The following is a 19,774-nucleotide window of genomic DNA, read 5'->3' as shown; positions in this document are numbered from 1 at the left end:
CAAGCCCAAAAGTGTGCTGGGCAAATTAGGATGCAGGGTGCGATGGGGAGAGTGGCACTACACTTAAAAAAAAAAAAAAAAAGTTCACTGAGTTGTTATAATAAAGCATGTCATGTCATGTATCATCACTAAAATGAATATTGCTGTCCTTTTAATTTAAAGCAACCAGTATTTTAAGAAACGAGCCTAATGAAACTTGTTTTCCCAGGAGTCTGTGTCTCATGGCTGATAAGGAAAAGAAGGTGATCAGGAGTAGCCAGCATGGATTCACCAGGGGAAATCCTGCTTGACCAACCTGAGAGCCTTCTCTGATTGAACCACTGGCTAGGTAGATGAGGGGCAGAGCAGTGGACGTTGTGTCCCTTGACTTCAGCAAGGCTTTTGACACTGTCTCCCATCACATCCTCCTAGGCAAGCTCAGGAAGTGTGGGTTAGATGAGTGGACAGTGAGGTGGATTGAGAACTGGCTGAAAGGCAGAGCGCAGAGGGTCATCATCAGTGGTGCGGAGTCTAGTTGGAGGCCTGTGGCTAGTGGTGTCCCCCAGGGTTCAGTCCTGGGTCCCATCCTGTTCCACATCTTCATCAGTGACCTAGATGAGGGGACAGAGTGCCTCCTCAGCAGGTTTGCTGATGATCCCAAGCTGGGAGGAGTGGCTGACACACCCGAGGGCTGTGCTGCCATTCAGAGAGACCTGGACAGGCTGGAGAGCTGGGTGGAGAGGAACCTCCTGAGGTTCAACAAGGGCTCTGCAGAGAAGGACCTGGAAGTGCTGCTGGATGACAAGTTGACCATGAGCCAGCAATGTGCCCTTGTGGCCAAGAAAGCCAATGGTCTCCCGGGGTGCATTGGGAAGAGTGTTTCCAGCAGGTGGAGGGAGGTGATCCTGCCCTTTTACTCAGCCCTGGTGAGGCCTCATCTCGAGGACTGGGTCCAGTTCTGCGCTCCCCAGGACAAGAGAGACATGGAGCTACTGGAGAGAGTCCAGTGTAGGGCTACAAGATGATCCGAGGGCTGGAGCACCTGCCCTATGAGGAACGGCTGCGAGAGCTGGGCCTCTTCAGCCTGGGGAAGAGAAGACTGAGGGGGGATCTGATCAATGTGTACAAGTACCTGAAGGGAGGGTGTCAAGGGGACGGGGACAAACTCTTTTCAGTTGTCCTGTGTGGCAGGACAAGAGGCGATGGACAGAAATTGAAGCACAGGAAGTTCGGCCTGACCGTGAGGGGGAATTTCTTCCCTGTGAGAGTGATGGAGCCCTGGAGCAGGTTGCCCAGAGGGGATGTGGAGTCTCCTTCTCTGGAGATCTTCAAAATCCACCTGGATGCAACCCTGTCTACCATGCTGTAGGTGACCCTGCTGAGGGGGGAGGTTGGACTAGATGATCTCCAGAGGTCCCTTCCAACCTTACTGATTCTATGTTTCTGTGATAAGGAGCTGTGAATAAGGTTTCTTCAGTGGCTAGGACATCTTTAAAATCTTTCTCCTCAGAGACTCTCCAGGTTACATCTTTCCTTCAGTCTTTTTAGGATCTCCTTTTTCAACCCAGTCATTTTCATGCTATAAGCCATGTAAGCATGGATGTAATTCTCCTTGAACCCTTACTCTTTTGTCAAACTTGTGAGAAATTGGCCAATTGCTTCAAAAAGGTACAGATGATGGCACACAGACATACAGACAGAGGGAACGAGTAGGCTTACTTTCTGCAGGAAGGAAAAAAAAAACCCCAAAGTTGTGCTACCTGAGAAATGTCCATGACAGAGTCACAGCTGAGAGGCCGAGCCGATGTCAGGTCATTGGAACCCAACACAGTTGAGATGATCCCATTCTGATCAATCCGCCTGATCATAGTGCCATCCACAAAGTAGATCAACCCAAATTTGTCCACAGTGATGCCTAGGGAGGAAAAGAGCAAGGGAGTCAAAAAAAAGAAAAAAAAAAGGTAACTTGACAGTTATGAACTGAATGGATTATGGTGTCTGGTTTGATGATGACAGAACAGTGAGCCTACTGGTTGGACAGGGGTTGGTAGTGGTACTGGTTGATAGACTCCCTGGTCGGGAGTATTACATTTTATGGCACTTAAAATGGATGTTATGGAAGTAGGATACATGGGAGTCCCAGTTATCTGGAGTTGTAATGGGGATCGTTCCACTGAAGGCACTTCCAACTGGCAGATGATGCAATTTAGAAATCCCTTCTCACTTCTGGAAAAGGGCAGGGCATTCAATGACCTACTGAAAGGAAAAGGTTTTCTAACAACATGTCCTTAGTCGGTAACATGGTGTACTGCCCACGGTACGAAAATTAAGCCATGTGCATGAAAATGTTATACTGGTGAAGTGATGAAAAAGACTACAAAAGATCCAGCAGGTCAATACAGTTCCAGATGGATAAATGTGGAAGGGTTTTGCCTACGATAATCCTAATAATCTATAGTAATTCACATATTTCTGAACATTGCTAGGTGATTTATTTCATTGTCCAAACTCCCTTTGTAGACATATTCTATCATTGGATTTGATGTCTGCCAACAACTGTTACAGACTGCTGAATCTCGTTCCCCCACCTGCAGACATGAGCCAGTTCACTTCCTCTTGAGCATCATTTCTCAAGCATTTGTTATGTTAACACAGCCTCCTTTAATCCTCTTTATCCTAAGATAGCTGTATTCTGCATCTTTCATCAGAGGATTTCATGGTGATTTACACTTACTAATTAGACCTCATACCAGTTTGTGAGTGTGATCATCTTAATTTCATATATTGGGAAAATATGAGATAAAGCAACTCTCACAAGGTCACAGAGAGAGCCAGTGACTAAAGCAGGAATAAGAAGTTAAGGACTCCATTCACCTCTCTTTTCTGCTAGCAAAAATTAACAATAACTCCACAGAGTCGTAGAGTTATCTACAATCCTAGGGTTGTAGAATGCTGCTCATCATAATATTTGAGAGTCTTCAAGAACAATAGTAAAATAATGCAGGAGTCTGTAACTTCTTCTGTAACATCTTTCTATCCAAGTGAAAAATCTGCTTAGAATATCAAGTTGAGCTCTTTGAATATTAGGATTTTCCTGTTTGGTTTCTGTGACTAGCAGGGCGGCAATCACTTGGCCAGAAGTAGATATGTACTCTGTGCATCTGAGCAAGTCATCTGCAGCCTCTCTGATCACTGGAGGGAAATATCTATTTGTAGGGTGCAATTCATATCACCCTAAGGAGATGTCAGTAATAGGTTATATGAATCCTTCTAAAAATGCCATTTGCTCCCCATTAACTATAAAGAGAGACTACAGCAAATATGTCTGAAAGAAACATTTATACTGTAGACAGATAAAGTTAGTAAGATGAATTCTTTCTGTAATATTTTGGAGTGTCATGATGGTGACAGAAACACTGGGAAAACTGTTTCAAACAGAAAGCTTTGAGAATGGAAGGGATCAGACCTCGTGTTCCCCTGAAATGCTGTTCGACAGCAGAATTCCTTTGTCTGAAACATTTACCCTCAGTCTTTATCCACTGTTAGGTATGCTGTGAAGTACAAATCAACCGTCCACACATTAAAAATTTTAGCCTTCCATGTAGCAGGGACTAATCCCTTGATTGCTTTGAAAATTAAAAGCATGTCCTTCAGCTGGCATTAAAGATAACGGTTAGCAAGTATGGGCTGGAAGCCTTGGAGAAGGTGGATAGTCCAGTGGACACTTGGAAAAATGCTCAGACACATAGAAATCTAGAGAAGACAATCTACCTTGGAAGTAATGGCAAGAAGACCTTGGGACTAAGCAATTGTCTGAGAGAAAGAATAAACTTCTCTACTGAGCTGAGATAAATGAAAGGATGCAGATAGGACTCCTACCTGTTGATTCTGTTAGGACACTGGTGTTTCAGATCACTGTGTTGAATGGGAACAGTAGGATTTTGCTGAGAGATGAAGACAGCATTTTGCTTAATTCTTCACAACTTCCCCCTGTCTGACCAGCATGTTTTTGACCTGGGTTCCAGGCCATCAGAGCAGCGAGGTAAATTCAGATGGGATTGTACACTAGGATTGTTGAGATACCAGATGGCAGGACTAAATGCCCCAAAAGATTGCTTCTAGTCCTACATTCCAATACCTGTGCTTAACTTAGGTCAAGTGCTCCTCATTTGAGAGGTTTCTTTTGGGATGGTGACCACTGCATCAATTGAACATTACAGTCCAGAGTCGAATGTCATCAATATATTGCTAATGAGCTCCAGGCTTCTCGTTACCTTTTTCCAATGATCTCACTCAATACTGAAGGAAGGGAAGTTAGGACTAACCTTTGTCCTATGACAAAAGAAACTCAAAGGAGACTGGCAAGCACCTATTGTATATTCTGAATGCTCCAGGAGGAGACATGGCAGTAGAGGCCATGTACTCTCCCTATACAATAGAAACACATTAGTTGCTTCTTCTGCACTTTGTCAAAAGCTGTAGAGAGAGCTGGCAGTATAAGCATCTTGCTTGCATCTATGGCTTTAAGGAAGATGTCTTTACATGCCATGAGATCTGTCAGCACCGTGCCCTAGTTGGCATCCTGTCAGTGAGTCATCCGAGATATTGGCATATGTCACCTGTTGCTAGCGTCTGCTGTTGAAGGTTACTGCTTCTCTAATTATTTTGCCCTGAAAATGGCAAGTTCTTTAGTGTTTGCTGGTGTATGCTTGACAACCAGGAATACAATTGAGTTCTTTAAGCAATATGGCAGATGTGCTTTTTTGGAACAGGTACAATAAAGCGTTCAGTTGCTCTTAATTGGCCTTTGTCAAACACAAGAGGTTCTTACCAATTCCTAGGTTCACAACTAGCATTTTTCAGGGCTCCTGTCCATTAGTCTCTGTGACAAGCCAAATGCCAGTGAAGGGTGGCAGGCTGGATAATGTGATTTTAAATGAGGCAGATTTTTTTCTCTTTGCTATGCATATTGGACTGGACTGACCAGCAGTGTATGCTGACAGTTGCTCACAGCGTTCAACGCTTGGGTCTGATGGCTGCTCTGATGAACCAGTTACAGTAAAAACAATCTGTGCGTCCTTTGGTTTATGGCACAATGTTATTTTGCATTCCAGCTTAGACAAAGAACTTGGGCACCTGAATAAGTTAAAATCAGACATCTAACAAAGTTACCACATATCATCCTGCTCTGGGGCAACGGCATGTACATGTGTTGTCATCACCAAGCATTTCTCTGCTTATCCTTATTTCACAGGGCGCTAGGCAATCTTGTCTACCTTGCATTTACTGTGAGGTTTTGCAGGGTGACAGAGTTTTTAGTCTGCCAAGTCCTAATTCTCCTTTGTGCTGCTGTGACCAGCTGCCCTAGAGAGGCAGCAGGGATTTGACTCATGTAAGAAAATGCTAAAAACGCAAGCATTATCCAGGTTTTTCACTCCCTTCCCATACAAGCAGTATTTTGATCAGGGAGGGGAGCAGGTCAGGCAATGATGAGCTTTAGCTCTACCATCCTCTCTAGTCCACACCACAGTTCCCTGAACAACAGCAATTACTTTAACTTGGCTAAGGACTTGGTTCCCAGGTCAGGGGAGACAGGGAGATGGTTTACAGACTACTTTGCTTTTCCTTGCTGCCTCATGAAGTCAGTTCTCATGCTTTCTGCATCGCAGGTGTTCCGATCCCTTCCTGACTTCAGTCCTTTGTCCTAGAATTAAATCCTCTGGAATAGTTATAATGAGGAGGCCTGCTTTCCCACTGACAAGTGTCTTTGGATGGATGACTTCTGTGGAGAGATAAAAATGCATCTCATGGTTTCCTTGTAGCAGAGGTCAGATGGGACCTTTTGATAGGAATTTCTGTGTTTCATTTCTGATAATGACACAGTTCCAGTTTTGAGTTGGTTTCTGGAAATGGGCACAGTAATGGGTAATTCATGTGTCCATGTAGAGCCAGAGGCCTTGGGTTGCTTTGGGAGAAATGTTTCCACAAGGGAATTAAAGATTTTCAGCATACAGCTAAAAGTTCAGCTGCACAGGTACTGAGAGAAAACATCTGCTGCTGCTACCTAGGTAGTGTTGCACATCCAAATTTTAAGCTCTTGAGTTATGAAATACATAGGTTATGAAATCTTGCTGGTTCTTCTTGGATGGTCTGACATCCCATAAGCAACAACGGCTTGCAGTACTGCACACATCACAACAGTGAGCTGTGCTGAAGGGAGGTTGTAACGTGATGACATTTGCTTGAAATGTCAGGACGTTGTAGTGCGAGGAAGTGACAGTGCAACATTACACCACAAATAGATACTGGAACACAGGGAGTTTGTTTTAAAAGATAAACTGCTAAAAGTGGTTACGTTTCACATGTAGCTCTACTTAGGGGGGAAAAAAGGAGAAAAAAACCTTTTAAGTAAAAGAATAGGTGCTAAAGAAATCCAAATTTGGAGCTTTCTTGCTGACTGGATGATGAATGACTAGATGATAAAAAGGCAGATGAAAATCAATGTCAATAAGCACAAAAAAATTCACAGGGGAAGAAGTAAGCCTAACTATCCACATGCAATGACAAGCTGTAAAATAGCTCACACGGAAGAGATTTTGGAATTCCTGTGAAAAGTTTTCTGAAAAGATCAGCTTCATGCTCTGCAGCAGTCAAGAAGGGAGTTAGAAGATAATGAAGGGATAAGGAAAGGCATGGAGAAATGAACAGAAAACAGGGTTGTGGTCTCAAAAAGGCAGCATTTACCCATACCATGTCTAAACAAACTGTGGAACTTACTAGCACAGGATGTTTCGAAGGTTCAGGGAGGTTTCTAGATAAATTGGTGGTGGCTTCTGAGCACAGATTCAGGTGCAATCTCTTCTTCTCAAAGTCCCCTGACTGTTGATGACTAGAACTGGGAGCGTTAGCAGGGAACGGTCACTCTTTCCTTGACCCTTTCCCTAAGTGCCTGTTATGGCAATACTCAGAGACAGGATATTCTGCTCAGTCAGACTTTGGTTCACCCTGAAACAGCCCCTGCACTAGTATTTGATAAAAAAAAAAAAAAAAAACACAATAAATTAAGGAGAGTTGAGTTTCTTTTTTTAACTCTCCCAGAACTTGTGAGCACTTAGTGAACAACTGAGATTTAGTTTACACTTTCAGCAGGACACAGTGAAGGAAGTGATCTCTCCCCAAATTAATTACTTCATTTTGCATTGTTTTTGCGGTGCTAAATGAATGAAACCCCCCCTTCCCCTGTCCCTTCTGAAACTGTCTTCCTCTTGTGTCACACTTGTCACTGCAATCTCTGTTAATTGCAGGTTCCTTGGCAATTTTCTCTGCCACATTTTCCCGAGGAGAACCACTGGTGAGTACTGAGATGAAAACAAATGCTCTGACAAGCTGCAGTTTTAATTTTTCCTTAGATTGCTTGTAGAAGAGGATCATTATTAGCAGATGATAATTAGAAAGTGGTAACACTTTAATTTGCAAGGATATATTGAAATTCATTAGCATCTGAAAGCTTAGCTGTGCTCTGTGGCAAATGAATTGGAAGCATCAGACTGGTTCCTAATAGCTATGATAAATATCGTGCTGCCACCACTGCTTCATCTGTTGATCTACTTGTCCTATATTTATATAGCCTACCCTATCAGAGAAGGCAAAGACAGGGGAACAGTGAAATTTCAGGGACATGTTTTATCCATCCTAATATCTTGTCTAAGCTCATTATCTAAAGGTAGTTCCCTGTCTTTCTCCAGAGAGAGACAGGAACCTATCTCCAGAGAAAACTCCAGATACATTATCCCCTCTGGGCTAATGAAGCTAGGGTGGGAATTAGAAGAGGTGACCAAAGCTCTGAGAGAAGGATGCTGTTCAAAGAGTGGAGAATCATTCTGAATGTTGATAGTCATTAGATCATGTCCTTCAACAGAAGGAGACAGTTACTTCCAGAGGGTGGTTCATCCTACCCATGACACATGGAGTAACACAGAATGAAATACTTTTCACTGTACCAGTTTGTTTCCACTAGAAGTACTAGAGCCAAGAAGGTCAGTTCAGACTAGATGCTTGACTGGTCTAATAGTTTAAAGGCAGATGCAAAAGCATATTTTGATATCCTACAACTGGTTCTCCACTGCCTATGAATTGCTGGGTTTCATCTGTCAAAAGCCTATTTCCTCAGTATTTTCCAGCAAGCTGCAAATATCAGCCAATTAAAACATCCTGAAAGTAGAGACAGAACCCTGCTTCCTTAAGAGTCTTTGAGCAAGCTGCAAAAATATCCTTACAATACATAGATCCTGCTCCTTTGCATGAAGCAAGTATGTTGAGTCAAAAAAAAAAAAAAAAAAAAAGCTTTAGCCTTTCCAAGAATTTTCCACGTACTTCCCTGGCCTGCTGATATCTTCAGGTACAGACCTGTTTTCTAATTTCCTCTGACCATTCGCTTATAGTTGTCTATTCCCCTGCCAAGATGGGGAAGCAAAGGGTAACCTGAGAACTACAGAGTTACTTGCACAAGAAGTCATTTTTATTTTGAACTATTATGAAATACAATCATATCAGTAAAGAGTATTTGCTGGATTTTTTTCTGCTAGGATGAGCTGCAATGAAGGTATAAACAATACTGACATTACATTATCAGTGCGAGTTTTCACCGTTAATCATTTATTGAGGTGAATGGGAAGTGAGTCACACATGTCAAAGCTATTGTCTCAGCAGACTGCAAACTCAGGCTAGAACCAGGTCAAGGAACACTATTTATGAACGTTCCCCTGGAAGTGTGGGCTTTCTGGATTATTATTTTTTGCTGCCATTTTGCTTCAAGTCATTTCACCTTCAATTTACCTCTATTTTGTGAAATTTCAGAGCCATGAGGAATGAACGCATGCATTTTGCAGTTTTATGGTTGAGGCTAGCCTCCTGAGAGCTTGAATCGCCAACAAGAAGGATTTCAGAGCTGAAAGCTTTGAACTCCAGAGCTCTGTTTCCCACAGCAGATGTAGAAACATAAATCAGCTAAACCTTGCAACCTCCACCCATGTAAGGAAATGAACAATATTTCTCTTATCTTGTGCAAGAGAGAATGGAAGTCCAACAAAAACTGTTCTTGCACTGGTAGAACATCAAAGTGGTGCAGAAAACCAGATTACAGATTTCCAGATTCCCTGATCTCGTGACTCATCTACTATACTGCCTGCATCTCTCTGGCCAAGTCTTAAGTTCCTTTTCAGGTTCTTCAGCCCTCTTCATCTCAATTAGACAATTTCTCCTCATCTCCCACAGATAGCTGTTCACTTTCTGCATATGTGCCTCTGGAAACATTTCATCCAAATATAATGGTAACTTCATGAGAATATGGAGGGCTCTAGGAACCCAGGCTGGGTCCTTTGAATATTATGAGGGCAGAAATTTAGTCTTGAGTATTTCTTGGCAAAAAGCAGGCCTCCCAAGGTGATTTATTTTGCATCTTGCCAGGAAACAACTAGCCTATATGTAACAAAACAAAAAAAAATCACAACTAGAGCTGACAGAAAAGTTCACTAAATCAGTTTCTTGGATGCAGTAACAATAATGTCATCTCTATGTCAAGAAAAATAACTTCCTAACAAATCTAGGAAGAGAAACAACAGCTCAGCTGCCTTTGCCTTCCTGCTTTGTGAAATAACATGTTAAAGGATGGCCAGGCTGCTCTGAGGGGAGGTTGGGATAGGCTTGGAAATTGCTGTAGTGACAGGAAGGGGAGGGCTACAACTTCCAGCTGCAATAGAAAAAAAAATGCAGCACATTGATGTCAAAGGAAGAATTCAGGAAGGATTCCCCCAAATCCTACCAACTGGGCAAGAAGTCACACAAAAGGCAAAAGTGTCAAATCTCTAAAAACATTCCTAGGGTCAAGCTCTGCATAGGGGACCTTCTCTCTCCTCTTTACAAACACTGCAGAAGGTGGCTGTACGGCAATACCTCCCTCCTAATCTTCACACCCTCCATGTGGCTCTTCTGAGGAACTGTGGCCAGCTGGGAGGAGCGACATCCTCCATATGTAGAGCTTGTTACCTTGAGACTGCCAGATTGAAGTCTTGGCTACGCACAGGACTGCATATGTTTGGCTAAACCTGTTTTGAGCCAATTTAGTTAGCAGTCATGAAGGCTGTGTGATGCTTTCATTTTGGTTTGACTGTGCTTTTATCAAATTTAAGCAAGCTAATCAGGAATCAGATGAAGTTTCAGTGAATTAAACCATTCTTTTATTAATATTAATATCCACTCCTCTATATGGATTTAAATCATACTTCATGAAAAGGTAGATGCTGTGATAGCCACTGCCAAGGTATAAATTTGAATTTTACTTACCTGAGATATCTGAGGGTTTTGCTATTTCACATATAGCAATGCTCAGAGAAGAAGTGAATCCAGTCTAAGGAGGGCTAGTGGCTAAGCGGGATGTAAAATTGATGGGTGTTTTCATTCAATTACCCTATGGACATGTATCACTTACTACACTTTTTTGGTCTGGCGCTCCTCCTGGTCACCTCAATAAAAAGACTCAGGATTGGTGGAGTGTGATTCATACCCACTTATTTCTAAAGACAAGCCCTTAGAACGTGTTAGTGGTCGGCTTGGGAAGGCCTGCAAAATCCTAGGGCATCTTTTCTGTCAGGAGAGCAGAGCGGTCTCCAGAGTAATTAAGCTAGTCCCTTTCAAAAACGTCCCTTTCAAAATGCCTGCAGAGAAGAAGCAATCTCACCCCTGGGATTTGTAAGAGTAGCGTCGGTGCCTTTGCCTCCATCTCCGCAGCGGGTATCATCAAATGGAAGGCACTGATCTCCCGTTCCGGCCAAGACCTCTGAATTCTTCACAATGTCTTTCACAGATGTGGTTGATTTGATTTTATAGATGCGTCGGCTGTTGGTGTCAGAGAGGTAGATGGAGCCAGTGATTGGATCTGTGGTCAAGTAATATTTATGAGCTGGGCTGTGGCTGAAAAACAAGGGTACGATGTTATTACTTTTTGGATGATGTTTCCTTAAGTAAACAGGCAATGTTAGCATTTTAGAGGATAAAAATGCTCAAGGCAGACAGAGTGGAAAGATAAGGCAGTGCTGTGTTTAGCAGTGTTAGGACATGATGTGTTATAGCCTGGGTTCCCCAGAAATCTCTGTTAGCAGTAGCTGGGCCTGGGAGCCTTCTCTGGCATGGAGGTCAGCCAGCAAGAGAGGGCTCCACGTCCACACTGTTCACCTCTTGCATCTGCCAACCTGGGATGACTGTATTCAATCTGCTTGTGGAATAAGCTCTGACTGGCACTAACTAACATCCAAACTGTGCTTGGGCATTTTCAGGGAAAGGGCTAGTTGGCCAGAGCCAAAACCATGCCACAACTGCTACAAATTAAGTTTTGATTCCCAAGATTGTTTAATTTCCTTAATGCAGATATAGCCCTAAAGCACTGATGCTAACATGCCAGCTACTGAAAAACATAGGACACTAAATCTAGAAAACAACAACAACAAAAAAAAAAAAAATCCTGCCTCTTTGCAAAAAAAATTCAAGAAAAAAAACCCAAATGAAACGCCCAAATATAACGCATTTGAAGATATACTATTGAAAAGCACTGCATCAGAGCTCATCTGGTGTTCCTGTCTCCACAGCAAAATTCCCATTGACTTCAGCAAAGTTTCTAGAGTCCTAATCTGTCCCCATGGAAATAAGGAGGAGTCCTGCCACTGAATTCATCTGGACCTCCAATGAAGAGAGAAAGAGAATGACCCTTGGAGTGTCATGTTTTGCCCAAAGTAACAACATGAACTAGAAGAAGGGCTGAGGAATCCAAACTCACTCACTGCTTTCTTGAAAACAAGAAAGGGTGATTGAGAAAACAGTGTGAATACACAGAAAAATAATGTTTTTAGTTACATAGCAGTAAATGAGCCCAACAAGGGAGAAATGGATACGTTAACTTCCGCTGCTTGGAAACATTCAATGGAATTGGCTAGAAACAACCAGATGAATTTAGACCCAATTTTTAGGTGTTGTCTTTGAAGGATTCTAGCTGCAGTTTAATGTGATCTCCCTTCATTAAAATTAAGTGTTTGCTACTCTATCTGTTGAGTTGCATCTCTTTTGAGCTTCAAATCAGCAGATTAAAATTGTAATACCTGCTGCATGAACACAGGTCTCCTTCCTTCTAAGAAAGGCCAAGTAATAATTAGAACAAATATGAAGTATTCTCAGCTTTTCTCCAGAACACTTTCAAAATGTCTAAGCTTATCACCTTACTAGGATTCATACTAAATGTACAGGCCACAGTTCACAGTTTTGCACTTAGTGGAATTATTCCAGGAGAAGCTAGTTAGAAACCTGAACGTCTATCACGGTTGACTCTGTCCCTCATATTATGAAATTTCCTCTCTCCTTCAACCTTTATGTCAGAAAAAATAACCCCTCTTCAGGCACATTAAAAAACACCAAATTATTCTCAGTTTTAAAAAGCCATAAGCTAGTCCTTCATTCAAATTACTTAATACTTTAGGAAAAAAAAAAAAAAAAAGCTTCCTGATTTATTTGGGAATATCCCTTGTGATTTATCCTATTAAAATCTGAACAGATTTCATCTCCGCAAATGACACTGATTCTTGTTAAATAAAATGCTCTGACCTTCAAGACAGCTCCAGCCTGACAGTTCAGTCTCCATCTGTATTCCTTCCCAATGACAGCAGGCTGGTAGGGTATTATTTCATTTACCTGCATGTCACTCACACTAAGCAAGTGGCTTCAACTCTGGTGGAAAAAGTTCCCTATGGGAATCCATCATCCATTTTGATCAGGGCCTCACATTTTCAGCCGACTGTCTAACCAAAGCTCAGCTGAATGTCAGTCAGCTTTTGAGCTGTTCATAATCTCTGTTTTGCATAGGAGGTGGACATGACAGAGAAAATTTTTAATGATGCTTCGCAATTCTTTAGTATCTTTGCCTGGAAAGCACAGATACTTTTCACCGAGTCTTACAGTAGGCCACCTGCAGATTGGCAAAGGCAAGTGACTTTCTCAAAGATGGAAAAAAAAAATGATGGCAGAATCTGACATTCCTGCTTCCCCATCCTAGCACTATCATTATAATTTATTTTTTGATTTCAAAAATCTCACTACAATGGACATAAACACTGACTACAGCTTTCTGTGAAACAGAGAGCTCTTAACTGTCTCTTAATGAGAACTCTTGTGTAGAATGGACATGGAAACAAATGCTATTTCCTTTTAACGACTGATCAGAGAACCCTGTAAAAGTGAAACACTTATCCAGCAAAATAGCTGAATGGTACTTCCCACCAAAATCTGTCTAGGTAAAAACCTGTCATATTAAGGTAGCATTTGGAGTAGTCGCTGGTAACCCAGGGTGAGTTTTACTAATGAGATTCCTCAGAAATATAGGGTTGAAATCATAGTTTACAATCATTATGCATTTATAATTAAAAGATTAGCTCTGACAGGCTAAAACGTGCAGCTTGATATGACACACACACATATATATTTACTAGCAAATGCACCTCGGAAGAGGTGGAGGTAGAAAATTATGTTAATTAAACTACCCTTGGATGGCTTATGGGATGGAGCTGGGATGCTTTGGAGCAGGGATGGTGAAAGATGAGCTGTTAAGAACGATCAAGTTGGAATTTACCCCACTGGCTTTTATCCACAGTTTTCACCACTGAGCGGGGAAGATGCCATGATCTGCATAAGTTGCCCATCAGTGTACACTGAAGCTTTTCTTTAATACTTTGAGATCCTTCAGGATGGAGGATGCTAAATAAACATGTTAGTTCCAAAAGTTGCAAAACTACTTCTCTTCATCTATGATACTGCATGAGCACTGAAGCCCTGAATACTGAGGCTGTGCTTTTTATTTAAAGTCACAATCAATAGGCAAATGCAAGTAGAAAATTGGGCTGAACTGAACAACAACTGAAATAAATATGCCTGGAGCAAAGCAGAGTTTTTTTTTTCTTTCATCTCATCATTCTGTTAGATAAGGGAGCAAAATAAAAGACAGGACTTTGTACTACTCAGAAGACTTAATCAGTTACAGTATTTGTAGTCTTAGAATATTTATCCCCAATATTGAGATTGCCACCACTGGAAATGGTGCTAAGGGCGAAAAGCTAAGGGTGAAGAACAGATTTCCCGTTCAGATCTTTCTTATTAATTTTGTTTAGAAGAAACACTGAGTGCTGCATTGATATTTTAATCCCCTGGAGTAAGAAAGCAAAGTTGCAGGGATGGAGTGGGCTAATCTCTAGCCAAGAATACACAGTTTGGGTGGGCACTAGTAAATACTCCATCAATGGAGTCACTGGGAAGTGCAGACAGTTTTCGTACTGCACACTGAGTGAAATGACAGTAATACAGCATCCTTGTACTGACTGTGCTACAGTGAGGTGCTGGGAAAACACAGGGGAATCTTTCAGATTCACAGAGATCCAGTGTGTTGGGGTTGCACACAGTCTCTCCCATACACTTTTCTTGTCCTGTTCCTTTTTTCCATTCTCATTACTTGGACAAGATAGTGATAGCACCCTTTGGGGCACACTGCAGATGTGTTAAGTGATTCAGACCGTTTTAAAGTGCTTTTGCTTTACAGGATTCCTTACATAGGGGCAGGAGGAAGAAAAGTGGCAAAAACCCCCAGGTGAATAGGTAGACATGTGGCATTGTTTCTGTAGTACGATTATAGATGCACAGGCTGAAAGCAAAAGTCATTACTGTTTCCTCAGGCTTAGAGCCCACATTTTAGAAGGGACTGGGGAAGGAACCTCCTGCTGCACAGTGGGGAGCCAGGCTGCAAGTGATAACAGTTGGAAGGAGATTGTCCTTGGTTTTGGCAGGTTACCCTGTAATGTCAGCAGAGCAGACTACCTTTTTACTGGCTGCTGTTCAAAGCCAGCGGTATTCATTTCACCGAGCTTTAGATATCTGCAAGGCAGATACCTACATCTGAACTGGGTGCCTCAACTCCCTTTATAGTCAAAGGAGAGAAATAGCAACCCTTTAGGTATGATTCATCTGACCTGTTTTCAACATCTATCTTAAAAGACCTAGTTTTCTGAAAGCAAGGGTATCTACCACTTCCTCTGAAGGGCAGCTTCTGTTAACAGCATTTTACACTTAGAGCACAATCCATTGAACCTACTTTAAGGGCTAGGAAGAAAAGAATGACATGCCAGAACTACCTGCTGATGACACAAAAGGTTTAGAAAATTGGTGCTGATTAGACATGTACTTTACAAATGTCTGAAGTTAGGCAAGATTAACTGTGCCCTAAAAGACCTCAGGACTGACCCACAAACTCCTGCGTTCTTCGAAAGAGTAGATGGAGGCCTAGCATAATGGGGAGATGAAGGAAATGAAGGCACCAAGGGTCATACTCGGACTGCCTATCCTGTATACTTAACCTCACCATCACAAATACCTTGCAATTTCAAAGGAATAATTAAGGATTCAGATCATCTGTTCCATAGGGCTGCTGCGCTCTGGCTCCCACTGTGATCACCAGGCAGGAGCAGCCACAACACCAAAGCTACTTGCCAGATACAGTTGATCTGAATAAAGCTCTGGTACTTTGCTGGATCCAATGTCTCTGTTTTAGCCCACAAAATCACCTCTGTAAAACTCTCTGTGCTCGCTGCCCTTTTCTTCTCTGAGCCTTGCTGGCCACATACGTTTGCTGGTGACTAAAGAACTATTGAATTCCTGAAGCCAAGAGTTTTTTGTTCAGTGGGGCTGTGTTTCCATGGCTCCACGCTAAGCACCCTGCAGTTCACAAACAGGATTTTTATTAGCACTTGTGTGAGGTACCGGTCTTTTTTCCCCCGGGTGATACTCAATAGATTAGTACATAAGGAGGCCACACAGTGCAGCGAGCTGAATTTACGCTTGGCCTTTTAGTGTTTTCGGTTTGTGTGCAATGCCCAAAGCTCTTCTAGTGTCACAGGCTGGGTAATAAAACTTTGTAACAACGCTATAAGCCAATCCATAGATTGCAAAAGACTTCTGCTCTGATCCTAGGGCAATTCTCTCAGACATCTCTTTTTACCACTAATTGTAGTTTTATTTCACTTAGATACAAATGGAATCAAGAACAGAGGAATATATTTAAGTGTGGCTGTTTTTTTTGCACATCTCCATGACAGAAGTGCCTCACTGCCCTCCACGTTCCTGCAGAGAAAGGATAATGCTAATCAGCTTCAAACTATTATTGTCATGCTTGGAAAAAGTCGTATTACCAAATGAAAGATGGGCATAAAATTGCGAGGCATCACAATTTGGTGATGCTTTCTGACTTAGCTGACATCCCCATGTTGGCACACAGCCATTTCAGCTGTTACAGAGAACTGAACCTTGGCTACCTATGTCGCACTGTAGAACTAAGCTCCAAACCTAAAAGGCTACTTAGAAACTGAATAAATCCTCCTCCAACAATAAGGAAGCTTTTGCATACAGACTGCAACCTTTCCACACCACCGAGATTCATTCCTGTGCATCCCACCCTTTGCAACTACCATTATCTGTCACTGGGCTCAAGCTTAGGACCTGCTGGAGCTAAAAGTACAGCTACTGGAGCTTTTGCTAAGACTACGCACAACTGTTTCTTTGTGGCTCAGGAATGAAGAGGTTTCCTAACAGAAAATATCTTGGCAAATGATATGGAACATCTGCTAATTCATATTAGTGAGTCCTTGAAGTTAGTCACAGGTGGGAATGTTTGATCTAGAGCGCCTCACCTTCTCCCTTACTGGTCCCTTTAGGACTGCACTGAAGGAGGCATATCTTGACTTTCTTTTATTTCATCTCATAGTTTTTAGGAAACCCCTTAAGGTTGAGAGCCTGCCAACTTTGTATGGCTCTGCTGGCATCTGCAGCATTTGTGGTCAGACCACATATCTTGGCTCAGTTATTGCCTTCATATATATAAACTCTTCTTATAACAGTTATTCAGCTGCTCCCCTTCACTGTCATAGCAGGTGCACTTTAGTGGCTTTGTTTTTCTAGGGCATTAAGGATACAACCTGGCTGTTTCAAAGAGAAATGAGTTTTTCTATTGCTTTCATATGATGTGAAAGAGGAGGTAGGGGGCTGGAATTCAGCCCGATGGAGACAGTCGGTGCAAGGGTCTTGCATACACCCCCATCCCCATTAACAGAAGCTTTGTGCCAGTCCATTATACAGGGAGAGCTCATCTCTTCATTAATGTGTCACTAAGACACAAAATCAGTCTCTACTCCATTGCATTTTCAGGCATGCAGATATAATAAACATTTCTGCTTTTGCACAGCCTCTACGAAGTCAAAAGAACAACAAATAAAAAGCATGTAGAAAAAAAAAGAAATTCCCAAGCCCAAATGCAAACATCCCCAAAACAAAAATCCCAAGTCCACAGTCTAAGATAATTTAGCAAGCATCTAGGGAGAGCGATGGGAAACCTGTCAGAGCTAGAGCAGTCCTTGCAAACAGAGACAGTGACAGTAGGTTGACGCCTTCCTGAATGCAACCAATTGGATCAAACCCACCGCAACTCCAGTGAACTCAAGTGACAAATATTCTTAGGGACAAAGCTCCAATTTAAGAGTCTCTCTTTTGTGATGTTTGCTTGTCATTACTCCTTCTCTTTTTTATCGCATTTCCTGGCTAAGGATTTGAGCTACACTACCTCGCGTCTGAGTCTGACATACGTTCATGTAATGTGAACACTCTCTATGCAAACCTCAAACTGATCGATACAAAACTTATTTCCGTATGTAGATGATGCTGGGGTACATCTGGACATTTACTATGCCTGCTAAACTCCCCGAACTCAAAAGGAAGATAATTCATATATATGAGAATTATTTTCCCATGAAAATTGTATTCAAGGGACCCGTACCCCGAGGCTGCCCTCACTTTACCTTCTTAGTTAGTTCCCATCCACTTTTCCTTCCACCCTCCTCCTCTCGTTACCTTGCTTCTGATGTCTGCCTCTAGTTCTCTCTCTCTACGACTACAACAGATCATGCAGAAGTCTGTGTGATCTTGCTCTCTGATTAATGGCTTCCAGTTCCAAAGACTGATCGCCTACACCAGTTTTAATCACACCAGCTTCATTTGCTATTGAATCACCCGGAAATGGCGCTTGTGGCTCACTGTGTAACAACATGCAACAAGACAGGGAGTGGCATAAGAATTCTCCACTGGTTGGCTTACCTATGTCTGAAATCTTTATTTCTGACAGAAGACAGGAAAGCAGGGAATAGAAGAAAGAATGAAGTGTTAGCGGCTCAGTTTGAAGCATTATTAGCAGATTGAAAACTTGACAGTAACTGTATCATACAATGCAATAATAAACAAAGATTTAGCAGGAATGACACAGATTTATATTGGATATTACTTGTCAGTGAGCTCACTTATGTACTGTTGCATATCACAAAGGAAGTGTGATCTCACCTGTTTGGAGTTATTCACTTATGCAAGAGATAGATAGGACCAGGCAGACTTTATCATAAAGAGAAGTATTGAGCTAATACATGTAGATACAGCTATCTTTACAGCTTTTGTCACATCAATCAAAGCAATACCTCGTGATTCGCAACAGTACCTTAACAGTTGCACAGTTACGGGTGGCAATTCATTGCGTTAACCTCATGAACTCTAGCCCAGAGGACTGAAACCATGCTGAGATGGACATTTTTATGGGTCTGGTTACATAACTCAATTACAGTTAACTGCGACCCACAATGCATTTGCCTTTCCCCTCTGCAACAGAACACTGCACTCTAAAAAAAAACAAGCAAAACCCAAGTAGTGAGGGTGGTAATCTCCAAGGAGATATTGATCTGAGAAGGCAAAACCAAAATCCCTTTAGTCCAAAACCAATGGCTTTCCTCCATAGCTTATAGTCAGCCTGCATCTGAACCCACTTACTTTATAACACACCAGAGTGAAGAAATGTTTATTAGATCCAGTAACCCAAGCGCTTCCACAGATGAAGCAGCAATGGTTCCAGCAGATTTAACACTGGAGTAAATTTAACTCTGTGGCTCCACACAAAACCCAGCAAGGCCACTCTTTCAAAGCTTCCAATTTTCTCTTTTCCAATCAGGAAATATTCTGCAAAAGCTCTGTTGGGTCTAGTGTTTCCACTGACAATAAGCCAGGGATTGGATTTTCAAAATTGTACTTCTGGGAATGAGATCTTAATCCACCTGAGTTGCACTGGGATTTGGGCCCCAAATCACTTAGGCTCCTCTGGAAATCTCACCTTTGGTCATTAAAATAACTTCTGGGCACTGGAAGAATATTATGTTTTTTAATGTGGTCCAGGGCAGAAGATTTATCCCAGCTTCTAGCCTTACAAATATGAGAGCTATTATATTCTTGTGTATAACATAATGGAATAGCAGGAATTGAGTTCTTGCTTATTTACTCAAATAAAACCCAGCCCTCTGGGATGTGACTCTAAACATGGCTTTGTGGGCCTCCTTATCCAATGCCTCCTTCTGATTCCTTGTTTTGCTGAGAGAATAGCAAGACGCTTATTCTTAAAGGCCAGCCTTCTGAGAGTTGTCTGGATCTTTTTGCTTGTACACCATGATCTACAAGCAAGGTTTTGCATGTCAAATTAGCCCTTCGACAAGGTCCTGCAACCCCAGTGACTGCAGTTTGTTTGTAAAGGAGGGACTAACTGGACCTTAGAAACCAATTCTGCTGCAGATTAGCTATTTCATTTTAAACTGTGCCTCTGTGGAACAAATGGGAATACCGGACAATGCTGCGTGGG

The 19,774-nt window shown here is 42.1% G+C and overlaps 1 protein-coding gene across 3 annotated transcripts in view; it reads right to left on the bottom strand.

The window, feature by feature from the left end:
- The window catches only part of TENM4 (teneurin transmembrane protein 4), a 348,755-nt gene that overhangs the window by 48,558 nt on the left and 280,423 nt on the right, over positions 1–19,774 (bottom strand). For all 3 annotated transcript variants that reach the window (XM_062567394.1, XM_062567392.1, XM_062567393.1), the window contains 3 exons: positions 18,202–18,222; positions 10,715–10,947; positions 1,740–1,894 (listed from right to left, as the gene is read on the bottom strand). In XM_062567394.1, coding sequence (XP_062423378.1) covers positions 1,740–1,894; positions 10,715–10,947; positions 18,202–18,222 — 409 coding nt within the window. The remainder of the gene's footprint in view (positions 1–1,739; positions 1,895–10,714; positions 10,948–18,201; positions 18,223–19,774) is intronic.

The sequence above is a fragment of the Rhea pennata genome, chromosome 1, assembly GCF_028389875.1.
Source record: "Rhea pennata isolate bPtePen1 chromosome 1, bPtePen1.pri, whole genome shotgun sequence".
Lineage (NCBI taxonomy): Eukaryota > Metazoa > Chordata > Aves > Rheiformes > Rheidae > Rhea > Rhea pennata.
Note: the sequence above shows the minus strand (reverse complement) of the source record. Positions and strands in the feature narration are given on the sequence as shown.